Source organism: Balearica regulorum, chromosome 4 (assembly GCF_011004875.1).
Source record: "Balearica regulorum gibbericeps isolate bBalReg1 chromosome 4, bBalReg1.pri, whole genome shotgun sequence".
Lineage (NCBI taxonomy): Eukaryota > Metazoa > Chordata > Aves > Gruiformes > Gruidae > Balearica > Balearica regulorum.
Window position 1 is genome coordinate 72,315,731 of NC_046187.1, and position 13,514 is coordinate 72,329,244.

Below are 13,514 nucleotides of genomic sequence, written 5' to 3' on the forward strand. Positions count from 1 at the left end.
GGGGGCGGGGGGCAGGAACCCTGCACAGAAAGGTGAATTACAGCACAGATCTGAGTAACAAGGCATAACGGAAGCCTGGTGCCTGGCTATAGACCTGACGTGACCAAAAGACTTGTGAGACACGTACAAGTGTATATCCTGCTTATCTACTAACAACTATAGAGATGAGACTGAACCATCTTAGTCCAAATAAATGTGAAGAAAACACTTCTTAAGGAAAAGCAAGAGGACTGCTTTGGATCTGACCAACGTCACGGCTTTTCATTCTGATTTCTGTGATTTAGAACACAGGTCCTGGGACTCTGCCCTATGCATCAAAACGCTTGTGGTTTTGACATCCTCCAAAATTCAAACTGTGTGAAAAAAACCCACCAACATGTGAGGAAAAGCTTACATTAGAAATAAATAAAACCATTCTACTTCTCCTAACTACACTAAATATTTTTATGTGTATAAACGGAAAACAAGACTGAAAGAGGAATGTTGTGATCCAAATCAGAGCCTCAACGCAGGGAGATGGCTACACATGTATGTCATAGCAATGAGTTCGCCCAGTTTCAGGAATTCTGAATGCCCTTCAGCTAACCTCTCAATGAGGTTGCCATTCCAACTGTAAAATATGTAGAACATCAAACTATCGGAACATCCAATATAGTAATAGATATAAAGGACGTTTACCCCTTCCCATGTAAGAAGTGTAAACACGGCTGCAGCTTATAATTATTGTTAATCTATGAGTCACAGAAGCATAAACATTCTATTTGCTCAGCACGAAAATCAGATTCTCAGACGCACATAGAGCTCTAAGGCGGGCACCTGTTATAGTGGTGAGTATATCAAATGATTTCATTGGGGAAAATAAACTGTTACTGGTTTTTATTCCTTTTAGCACGGCACAGTCAACAGCGAAGGAAGTGTGGACTGCTATTGATTTTTTCAGCCTACAGCAGCAAGAGGATCACTTACTAATTTCTAATCAGGTCTACTTAGGTAAATTCGCTCAAGGTACAGAACATTTTGTAAGTGTTATGAGGTCACGACTTATCCCCCAGGACAATTAGTGGTGACTTAAGACATTGGGAAAAACACAGCTTGATTGGTTGAACAGCGTCTGGAGTTCACAAGTAAAAAATACAGTTTCTTACAGAATGAGCATATGTCGCAGCTTGGAAAAATGACAGAACCCTACCAAATACGTTTCATAGTCTTGTCCACGCAGAATTGCATTTTTAAATATAGAGACTCGTTCTTGTATTATTTGCACTAATGTTACAGAGATGTTAACTAGTAGGTTCAGATGAATTATTCTTACCAACTCTACAAATTACTCATGTTTTAAAATAATTTTTAAATATATCTATGCCTATGCTTAATGTAATCTAATTATACTGTTCACTTTTCCTTTCCTAAGATCTGCTTCATCTCCTTTTTTGTTTCTAGGTAGTATCTACTCACCTTTGCTCACACACTGTATGACACTTCTCACACATTATAATAGTTGGTTGCAATGTGCATAGAATTACTTATTCTAAATAAGTTTTAAGATTTAACAAAACCTAATTTAAGGTTAATTTTTTCTCACGTGGCTTTAATATCCTGTTACATCCTGTACTGAGAAAGAGTTAAACTGAACTTCAACTTGCATTTCAAGTTGAGACTGGTAAGGTACAGAAAATAAAGGGTTTTTTTCCTTATATAAGAAGTAGTGCAGAGCATAGCTGCTGTTTATGCAATTATTTGCTGGCCAGAATTACTGTACTTAATAAGCCTTAATTTGATTGTCTAAAACCAAAAAAGGACAAATGTGCCACTCCACAGATCAGCTGCTTTATCAGCAAATCTGATGAACGGCACAGGAGAGGCAATCCAGGAAAAGCCAGGTACGCTAAGAAACACGTCTTAAGATGTGACTCATTCTCTGGCACCAGCTTCTCTTAATGAATTCCCAGGAATTCCTCCGTATTTCAGAACTGACAAAAGGAAACAGTCATCTAAGGGCATTCCCGAGAACATATGGGATCACTTTCTTAGTCAAGACTCACACAGGTCAAATTTCCCTTAAGTCAGTGGTGTTTTCCTCGGGGGAGTGCTGGCTTTATCCAAAGCACTATTAATACCAAATTTTCAGTAATCAGATGCAATGCTTGATTTTAATACACTGATATGATACTACGAGAAAGCCAGAGAGGGACTTTTTACAAGGGCATGGAGTGACAGGACAAGGGGGAATGGCCTTAAGCTGAAGGAGGGGAGATTTAGATTAGATGTTAAGAAGTTCTTCCCTGTGAGGGTGGTGAGGCACTGGGACAGGTTGCCCAGAGAAGCTGTGGAGGCCCCATCCCTGGAAGTGTTCAAGGCCAGGCTGGATGGGGCTTTGGGCAACCTGGTCTAGTGGAGGGTGTCCCTGCCCATGGCAGGGGGCCTGGAACTGGATGATCTTTGAGGTCCCTTCCAACCCAAACCACTCTATGATTCTATGATTCTACAAATATAACTGCATTATGAAGTATTCTGTTTGATAGCTAAGTTCCCTGATGTTTGGTCTAAGGACATCACTGCCCCATCTGCAGACACAGAATTTCTGAGTTTCCTTGCAGTTTGCTATTTGAACTGGCCAGAAACCAAACAGATTTCTCCATTACTAGGGCTTCATCATATGTTTCTACAGAATATTTGACACTCAGCAAAAGCAATCTTGCTCCAAATTTTTCACTTAGCTCTGATTGTAGCACGATGATGCTGAAAATATAAAATGAACTCTGTGTAGTTTTTTCACTTTTCCTACTAATGTATATGAAAACAATAAAGCAGGGGTATTTGAAGCAGGAACTTTACTTTCTTCACAGCAAAACCAGTGTCTTAAGGTTGTAAGATATAACTCTCTACCAGTAAAAAGCCAAAAATTGTATTCCCTCAACTTCCACACAGATTTTTCACTGTCGTCCATCATGGGGTATTTACATTATTTATAAGATGAAACAGCAAATACACCACAGACCTATACCTTAGGTGTTTTACACTTTTCTGTCACATAGGATCTTCTATGCACATAAAATTCAGTTATATTTTTAGAAATAGCTGAGGAAATGGACCATTTTGAATGTATTACTCCTCAACTTTTGGATAACCCTTCCTAGCATAACTGAGGTGACAAAATAATACCTTTCAACCTTGAAAAAGCTGAATTGAATCGTAGGATAATTCATGCTGGGAGGGACCTCAGGTCTCTAGCCCAAACTCCTGCTCAAAGCGCTTCCAGTGGTTGATTACCACTACAGGGAAATAGTTTTCCATATATTTGATTGCAACCTCTCTTGTTTCAACTTACACCCATTGTCTTCATGAAAGACTGAAATGTTGTATCTTGCATTTCATCCGCACCACTATCACGAGGCTTCCAATCCACCACCAGTGGAACTGAGCATCTTGACTTTGAAGTTCAGGATCTCCTTTCATCATGTTCTGGTTCCTGTAAATTCTTCCACACAAATTCTTCATCGCTCTATCCTTTTTACCTGGACCCCTACGAATAGCGAAGGTGCCAACACAGGAGGCTGCTCTCACACTGACCAAAGTCTTCTATTTTGCCCCCTCTTAACAGTTGCACGCAATGATTTTCACTTGCTCTCTAACTGGACAGATGTGCTTTTTGGTCCAGAAACATCTTCTATGATTGTGCTGAACCTAGTGCAATAATGCTGTCTGCACATACAGAGCTCCGTGTTATATACATTATTATACACACGCATACATATATACATAATAAACATTATTACAAGTAACAATCAAACGTGGCCTAGGCGTTAATTTTGTACTGGTTTAAGGCTTCTTCCTCCCCAGCTATTCTACGGGGATGATAACGTGGACAATAACGTGAACATAACTAAACCAATCCAAAACACGCTTTACCATACTGCCTTCCTCCTACAAGAAATACTACACCAGTGCAAACACTCGAATAGCTATATCCTTGCTTACAGGTCGTATCGCTATGCTGCTAAAAAAAAGTCATCCGCCACAGGGATGGCTGACAGGTCTGTCTGTCCAGGGTCAGGCAGCTGGATTTACTCTCACCAGCTCTGCACATCCCCAAATGCAATCCTGAGGGTAGAAACGACAAGCTGATGACATGAATTTTGATGACCAGGTCCAAAGCCTTCCCGCTGCTACCGATGCAGATCTCTCACAGGATTTTCTGGGCGTTTGTTCTCTGCTCGCCCTGGCAAAGCCAAAGCGGGACCCTGCTGCCGTGCCGCCTCGGGGGAAGGCCGGACAGGCGGCGCTCGGCCGCGGCCAGGAGGGCGCCCCCGCCAGCCATGGCCCGCGGCGCATGCGCCGGCCCGGCCACCTCCGGGGCCTCCCGGGGAGGCGGAGTGGGGACAGCGGCCCGGTGGCGGGGGTCGCCGCCGGCAGGGAAAGTCCCCTTCCGAGCCAGGAAATTCCCGCAGCGGCTCCTGCTGGGGCGCCGCGCTACGGAGCTTTCGTAACGCGGGGCCAGCCCCGACCTCCAGCCGCCCCTCGAAGGACCCTCGCTCCCCCGGGCCCCCTTGTCCCCCTCAGCCGCCTCCGGCCGGTCCCACCTTCACCATGACGCCCTCCTTCCCCCGGCCGGTCGTCGCTCCGCTCGTTGGACCTGGAGCGCCCTCGCGGCCCCTCATGCTGCCCCCATCCCGCTCCCCCCCCTCAGCGGCCCCTCCTTCGGCAGTCGCCCCCCTCATACACCTCCGCCACCTCCCCTCAGCGGCCCCTCGTTCAGCCCGGACTTCCCCCGTCCCCTCACCAGCCCGTCGCTCGCCCCCAGGTTTCAGCTCGCTCTCGTTACCCCCCGGGCAGCCCTCGGCCGCCTTTCCCCCTCTTCACCGCTCCCCGGGGTTCCCCCGCCAGCCTTGCCCCCGGGGCCAGCTCCCGCGCTGGCAGCGGGGAAAACGCTGCCCTCCCCCGCGGTGGGGTTCCCCCCTCCGCAAAGGCGGGGCACGGCCCGGCCCAGCTTGCGCCGTAGCAAAGCGGCGGGGAAGGGCAACAGGCGGGTCCTGCGAGCCCTTAAAGGAGAGCGGCCATCCTCCTCCCCCGGCGGGGAAGGCGGAAGAGCGAAGCCGCAGCAAGAGCAGCCCCGGCGCTGCCTGGCTCCTCTTCGGATTTATATGCACCTGGCCGGATTACTGCTCGCCCTGGAGAAGAAAGAGAAGGGCCAGCAGCGTGACCGCAGCTCACCTTCCCCGGCCATGTGCTCGGTAAGCGAGGGTAGCAGTACAGACCCCTTGGCGGCCCGCTTCAAACAGGTGGAGGAGACGCTGGAGAGGCTGCACCGGGAAAACAAGAGCTTAAAGAACAAAGTGCCTCGGTACAACGCGCTCTGTACCTTGTACCACGAATCCGCTCAGCAACTGAAGCACCTCCAGTTGCAGCTGGCTGCCAAGGAGGCGACGATCCGGGAGCTGCGGAGCAGCCTGGCCCGGCAGCAGCAGCAGCAGCCGGCGGTGGCGGCGGGCGGCGAGGCGGGGGCGGCGGGCGCGGAGCCGGCCCCCTCGCTGGTGGAGAGCCTGCTAGAGCAGCTGGGCCAGGCCAGGGAGCAGCTCAGGGCCAGCGAGCGACTCTCGGCGCGAAAAGTGGAAGATCTGAGCCAGGTAAAACCGCGACTGCCCTCGAGATAGCGCTGCCAGGCAGCGCCTCGCCTCCCTGGGCGAAAGGGTGCGTCTATGGCCGAGGAGGGGGAGCAGCAGTCACCGCGGTAGCTGTGTTTGCGCACTCTTCTCTAGAAAAATGAGTAATTTAAGCTTAGTAAGCCCAGCAGTGTTGTTCTTGGATGGAGGATGCAGACGTTTTGCATTGAGACTGCTCACTCGCGTTTATGGAAGCAGACGGGGTGCGCTGGCATCAGCGCTGACAAGGTGGTTTAAGTGACTTGCCGGTGGTGGCAGAGCCCGGACAAGACAGCAAATGTTTTGACCCCAACAATGCAATGCTGGTGCGTTTGACAGGACTTGCTCTAGCGCTGCGTGCCCGGGGTTGGACTATGCCCAAAGCAACTTGGTGTCTGTATGCCACAGTAGTTCCCACTGCATTAAGTTCAGGAAAGTAAACCATAAAATCTTAAACCAAAAACTTCGCGTGGCATTATAAGTCTTCATATAACTATTTTCACAAGGAGAAGAAAAAATAGTAAAACCGTCTAAATTTCAAAGTTCCATATTACTTACTGAAGACTCTCCTCTTTATCAGATGCAACAGTTTTGTTCTGTAAGATAAACAACTGATGCCACCACTTTTTCTATTAAAGTGTGTTTTTTTTAGAAAGTGCATTTAACAATGGATTTTTATATTGAGATTAAGGGAACATGTTAATACTTGGGGAAGTAACTGGCAAGTCTGGATTGTGAGGAGATAAATTAGGGAAATTGGTATCTTTTATGATAGAAAAAAAGTCTCAAAACTGCGCCCCCTCCCATCTGCCACAAGTGCTATTTTTGTTACTGTAATTAAGACTTTCCCATGTTCAGGCTGAAATACTTGAAGAATTTTAAAGCATTTCTTTCTATATGAAGTTGCATAAAGGAATTTCCAAACTGAACAGTAGTACTTAAAATTGAAACAAGTATTTTTGTCATAAGTAATCTCTTGACCTAATGCTTATACAAAACATTTTCCATGTATGACACTCATCTAAAATACATTTAAATAAGTTCAAGTTTGGAGATTTGTAATAAAAGAGATGATCTTACTGACACTTTGCAGACAGATGACAAACCTGTGGTATCTGAAAATATTTTGAGGTCTGATGCTGAATGTCTTTAATCTATGGTGAAGGGGAAATTTAGCATGATGCTAAAGAATTTAAACGTCAGTAATAAGAACAAGTGCTATTTCTGCAAGTTAGATATTAATTTTATTCTTTCTAGAAGTAAATATTTTATGCCCAATCAAAAACACTAAAGTCATTGTCACTAAAAACAACAACAACAACAGACATTTTGTGAAGTCAGAGGCCTACGTACTGGCAAAGAAGAGTGCTCCCTGTGATTTACAACTCCAACAGCACTCCCCAAGAACTGGAAGGGTAGAGTGAAGCTTGTACCTCTCTCATGGTCTACGCTGGCATCCAGGGCATCATTGATTCTGGAGGAGCAATGCTGCAGGGGTTTCTGTTACCAGCATCTGCTACTTTTTGAGGATAGCAAGCACAAGCTGTTTTTGACAAAGTCAGGACCGGTGTACTTCAGGTGCATGGTACTACAGAGTGGTTGTACCTCAGTCAGCAAGCAAACTTCTTCTCAAAACACCTGCAGAGGCATTAACTTCATGCAGTGTGGACGATCCCAGAGAGCTACCAATTCAACAAGAACATGCGGAAACGAGATACAGTTTCCTAAGAATGTGTCAGCCCTCCCTTACCTACTTTGGAGGGTCGGCTGTGGCCAAAATAGTGTAATTGCTGCCACACAGATTTCATTTTCTGTTTGCTTGTCCTTACTACTCATCCTTTCCTAGGTGAGAAGGTTGCTGTGTATGCTCCCTCTGCTTTGTCCTTCTGACAGTGCCAGGCAATGAATACATTTCACTGGTTTTTGATAAGATGACTTTCCAGTTGGTTTTTTTTTTTTTTTTTTGAGGAAAATCTCTACAAACTGGTAATTTAGAATGCAGGACCAGTAAGCATTTTGCAGTCTCCATAGCTATTCCTTTTAAGCTATGTTGTTTCTTGTAAGTTCCCTCTTTAGTTTGTTGCTTCTGTGTATCTTTTCATAAAATTTATCTGAATTTTTGCTTGTTGTTTCCAGTTTTTTTCATTCTACTGACTAGGAAGTGCTTGTGTAGCTGTCTGAGCAGTTCTTGATTTTGATTGACTGATCTGTCAGTTCCAAGGTTGAGTGATTATTTAGAAATGAATTGTATTTATTTTACTTTAAGTACTTTGCAGTGAGTATAGGAGCAATATGGAATCACTGCAATACGGAATTCAGTTTTAGGAATATTTTGGCTTTTGAGCTCACTTGGCATTTAAATAGCTTCCCCTCCCCCTTATGTTTAGGAAGTGCAGAAGTTGAATCAGCAACTAGAGGAGAAAAATGGAGAGATACAGCAGATGATAAATCAGCCTCCATATGAAAAGGAGAGAGAAATCTTACGACTTCAGAAGAGCTTGGCAGAGAGAGAGAAGGCTCAGGCCACCAGTGATGTTTTGTGCCGTTCACTCACTGATGAAACTCACCAACTTCAACGCAAATTAGCATCCACAGCAGAAATGTGTCAACATCTGGCAAAATGTCTAGAAGAGAAGCAAAGAAAAGAGAAGGGGAATTCGGATGACCAGATACTTACTGAAAGATCTAATCAGGTATACTTACTGCTGCTATGCTTGTTTAAAGTCTTACTAACTTTTGAGCTGTTAATTACAATATGATAGTTGTAACTGGGGAGTAATAATTTAGATAATTTCCCATAGAGTGAAAGGAATACCATAGCAAGCTCTAAATAATTCAGGTACCAAAAATTTAGGATGGAACCAGTTGTCAATCACTTGCTTTTTGGCCATCTCACTTATCTCATGATGAGAGGCTTTTTTTGAAGAGGAGAGGATCTTGAGAGGTCCCTTCCAACCTCAGCAATTCCCTGATAACAATTCTTCCCTGCATATACAAGAGACAGTACCTTCTTTATACCGCACCATGCTTCTGTGCATCACTAGATGGTGCTGTGCTTTTGAAGGTGGTATCTCCAGGTAACTTGTTTAAGCATCTAAATCACAAAACAAAGTAGAGATATTTTAAAGTAGTATTTATATTAAGAACTCTGTAGCACGTGGTCTTCTCAGATTAGGATTTGGCTTTGCACACGTAGTACAGACCTACAGAAAGTTGGTTAGGGAAGGATGAGTCAAGGTGTCTTACTTTTTCTTTTTTTGCTCTGGGGTTCCCCTTAGCCTCCCAGTGCAAGGCAATGTTTCTCTCCAGCAGGGATATTTAGAAAAATTGCTTCATGATAGGCAGGCGGCAGAAATGCTGCTGAGGGGCAGAAAGAAACACCTGGATTTGGGTGTACTTTGCTAATGGCTGTGTGGCTTTGCCACATCATCACCTTAGCTGAAGCTTTTCAGCGTAGGGTGGAGGTAGATCATGTTGTTCTGTTGTTCCAGAAGTCATGATGGTTCAGAGTCGTTACGTAATTCATGATAATACCATAAGGAAATAACATTAGAGGTGCTGCCTCCAGTAACAGGTCCTATCGAGTAGGATGCTACAAGCCAATTCTCACAAAAAAGAGTAATTCTGTCTCATGCTGTTACTGCTACATAGCAGTAATGCTGTGTTTCACATGACCACTCATCTATGCTTTTATGATAAACTCTATACATGCTCACTTCTACTTTCTAAAACATCCCAGGAGCATTTCCAAAGAAAACTTAAAGTTACCTGTAAGAAATAGAGGTTGACTAGATATAAGAAAAAAAGGACATTTAAGGGACTTGAAGCATTTAGTATTATCATATTTTACATATAATTGATAGACAGGAAACCTGATTGACTTTGATATATGTAATAAGTAGCTAACCTTGTACAGTGGGGACTTCCCTGTTGAAGAAGAGAAATTTCAGATGCAATTACTAGCTGATTCTAGGGAATTTTGTACAAAAGTGTTCTATATTACTCACGTACACGGGGGTTTTTTAAGCAGATGTCACAACTGTAAAAAAAGAGGTATCATTTTAGTCAATTATTTAGCAAGCAGGGTTTTTTTCCCCTCGGTAATTTCTTCCTAGTACTGGTCAAAATTGACAGGAATAACAAAGCAAGATGAGGGCATATCTGGGTCTTTGTCATGCATTCCCCCACTCCAAATAAATAGTTTCCAAGGAGTTCTTGTAAACTATTAAGCTCAGTTGTCATCAGCATAGACCCTCATGCATGTAAAATATGTGGTATTTTTCTTGTCACCTTTAGTAGGCTCAGAAGTTGGCAGGACAGCTTTTTATGACGCCACACAGACCTATTTAAAAGCAATGCTAAGTTGGTGAAGACCTGAGTACATTTTTGCTCTGGTTATTAATAATAAAAGCTGTAAGCTATATTATTAGTATTTAGAAATATACTATATAGAAATAAGTAGACCTAGATGTATGTATTTGTTTCACTGATAGCAAATAGTTTTAGAGGAATTAAAAAAAATACTTACAATTTAATAGCATAACTAAGGAGCATTTGGGATTTTTATGTTAAAGTAACACTTCCTTTATCTGAAAATTACAGCTTTTAGACAATGAAACTTCACTTCAAGCTCTTATCTGCAACCTACAAGATGAAAACAGGATGTTAAAGCAAAAAGTAGCTCACGTGAGTACTTTCATTCTGTACAAGATTAAGATTTGATTAAGTATTTTGAATTACAGTAAATTTGGAATAGGTAAGACTTGGTTAATCTAAATGGCAGTTTAATGTGAGTCCAAAACTTTTCTTAGTCCTTTCAACATGTCGCATAGTCTTTGTTCCCTTAGCTAAGAACAACTTATTACATTATTTTTAATGCATTGGGGTTTTGTTGTTAAAAATACACTGCAGAAGAAAGTTTTCGTGTTCCTTCCATGCATCAGTATTCCACCCCAGGAGAACAGCACTAGGCCCAGGGTGATTGCCCACCCCACCCATTCCATATTATTTAATACTGTCCCTATAGATGAGCAAATGGGGAAGGCTGCCCATGAAGAGTCTGGCTTATGGCATGGTAATCTTCTGCTCTCCTGTAAAGTGGCTTATCCGCACTCAGTGGTTGTGTCAGCATATTATATTTATCTTCTAGAGAATTTTGGTCCTGCACATATATACAGTCTATGAAAGCTTGGAAGTTTGTGTCTTCACCTGTTCTTCATGACTCTCCTGGATAATCTTTCAGGTGGAAGACTTAAATGCAAAATGGCAGAAATACGATGCGAGTAGGGATGAGTATGTGAAGCGACTCCACTTGCAGCTGAAGAAGATGAAGTCACAACTGGAGCAGCAGCACTGTGTAATTTCCGCACAAACGAATTCTGACCTGATGCACAAGGAGATATTCCGGTTAAACAAGCTACTGGAAGAAAAAATGAATGAATGCATAAAAACAAAGAGAGAATTAGAAGACGTGAAGAAGGCTAGTGAAGGAGATAACGAGCGAATACAAATGCTGGAGCAACAGGTGATTAAGTTTCTTTTTCCTAGAGGTGGGAATTCTTTGTTTCTCCCTAGACCACTGAAGTCCAAGGGGGGAAAATGAAAGTATTTCTTTTGACATTTGCCACTTGTCTTGCCACATTTGGCTGTACAGATAGCTAACAACAGAGATTTAAAGGAAACTCACTACTTAAGGAACTGCATGCAGTACTGATGGCTTTAATACAAAATACGAAAGATCTGAAAAAGAACGACAAATACCTTCAAAGTACAGATATGATTCCCAGAATCTCAGTATTATCTTCTCTATAAGTATTTACAAAAAAAGGAATTACAGCCTCAATATTTTAATCTATCCTGCCAATGCTCTAGTTTATAAAATATTAACATAATAATTCTTTTTCAGGTCCTAGTTTATAAAGATGATTTCACATCTGAGAGATCAGACAGAGAACGAGCACAGAGTAAAATACAAGAGCTTCAGGCAGAAGTTGCATGTCTGCAACACCAGCTAACAAGACGACAGGTAAGAAAGCAACATGCTGCTCTTTCAATTAAAGCACGTCAACAGGATTCAGGACTAAAAGATACTGTAAAATATATTAAAAAAAATATCTTAGTACTTCTAAAACCATTTCAGCTCAGTGCAGCTATCAAAAACTTAGCTTATTTCATAGTCAGTTCTAGTGGAGATGCTTCCCAGTCCATTTTCCTTCTGTTTTGGATCAACATAGTAAGGTTGAATTCTTAGAAGGACGGCCATGACTCTTGTAACAGTGGCATCTTTAAAGTAGCATACCAGCTATATTTTGTGTTTTCTACAAACCTTCTTTACAACTATATTAATAAACCTGCAAAAACTGATGCATATTTTATTTACAAATCTTCTGATAAAAACACGAGCAGTGTTTCAAATAAAGGTGATAAAATATTCTTTTAAAGAATATCTTTTTACTGCGTCTTTTTCAAGAGCTCTTCTTTCTCTTTTTAGGACTTAAAAGACACAAGTAGTCATTTCAGAGTTCACACCGGTAACCAAAATTGTATGTACGTACACACAAATGTTGAACATTTACGAGGCAATAGCCCACACCAGCCAGGCAAGAGAAGAACATCTTCACAATCTGAACAAGCTTCTCCTCCTGCAGACAATGGAAACTCAGGATCCGAGGGCAGGGCACAGGGTGAACTGAGATGCCCTCATTGTATGAGGTTTTTCAATGATGAACTCAGTGATGAATTCCTCAAGCATGTTACTGAATGTTGTCAGTGACCATGTGATGTGAGGCGTATAAGTCAATCACTACTTTATAGACAGTAAAACTTTGCTCTATGCATAACTCCTACAGTCCTAAACCAGAGTAATTCAAATGGACAGCTCTTAGGAATTAGGAGGATGAACAGTATCTACCTCTTACTTGATTTCATCTTCTCTTGGACTGTATGAAAGACTTCAAGATAAAGCAAAGTGTTTTTATGAAGAATTATTTTTGACAACTACAAAGGAGGCAATCATAATGCAAGTTCTGCTGCAAACTAAATTGAAACAGTGTTAGTTAGCTTCAGAGTGCAGCTTGACTCGTATTTGCATCTAATTCTTTACAGCAGTCTGAAGGCTTGTGAAAAAGAATTACTGAACTTGAAATTTTCCTCCTCTTCTGAAAATGTAGGCTGAAGAACGGGGGAGGAGCATTTTGGCAGAAGATAGGGAAAAGTCTAACTGTGCTTTATCTGGATTAAAAGTGAAAGTATTTTCTTGTTTATTGAGGCTGAACTTTCAGACATCTCATCTGAAAATCCTTGTGTTCAACTGAAATCAGGAGAAGAAAATAAAAGGGCTGGTTATTGACTAAAACTAGCCTGTCTTTTTGCACAGAAACAATGTACAGGGATATTTATTTTTTTCTGTGCTGTAAGCAACTATTTACACAGTAGTAAATGTGTATTTTTGTAATTATTGATTGTATTCCTATTTTGCCTAAGGATTATTTTTATAATAAAAGTGATTGTGTAGTTGCTTTACTATATTAGTAAAGTGGTCAAAAAAAAAAATCTCTTTCAGTGCAAGTATTTAAATGTGAAATAGTCCCGGTAACTATACTGAGGGCTAATTAGATGTCATGGTTTCAGATATGAGTTATTTCATTACTTCAGTGATAACCAGTGTCTCAGACTATTTTTCAAATACGTTGAAAAGTCACTCTTCATTTAGGAGAGGAAGACAGACCTTTCAAGATGCACAAGAACACATTTAACGCCCTACCCTACCCTGCCACACATCTGTGATGACACCAGTGCTAACAAATTTCTTCTTATCCCATCTACACTGGAGGTAGCTTCAACAAAGAACAGGGAGCTGTTTTGAGAAGTAGTATC

General features: G+C 42.3%; 1 protein-coding gene across 2 annotated transcripts; it reads left to right on the plus strand.

Annotated features, from left to right (window-relative positions):
• The first annotated feature begins 5,042 nt into the window (after positions 1-5,042).
• Positions 5,043-13,163, plus strand: TNIP2 (TNFAIP3 interacting protein 2). 2 transcript variants are annotated; one of them, XM_075752641.1, is made up of 6 exons: positions 5,043-5,624; positions 8,027-8,332; positions 10,242-10,325; positions 10,882-11,163; positions 11,545-11,664; positions 12,130-13,163. In XM_075752641.1, exons 1-6 carry the CDS (start codon positions 5,142-5,144, stop codon positions 12,409-12,411), a joined length of 1,557 nt encoding a protein of 518 aa, XP_075608756.1. In that variant the 5' UTR covers positions 5,043-5,141; the 3' UTR covers positions 12,412-13,163. The 2 variants fall into 2 exon arrangements, with proteins under 2 accessions (XP_075608756.1, XP_075608758.1); XM_075752643.1 differs by having other exon boundaries at positions 5,048-5,231; positions 12,130-12,546.
• Positions 13,164-13,514: the final 351 nt, after the last annotated feature.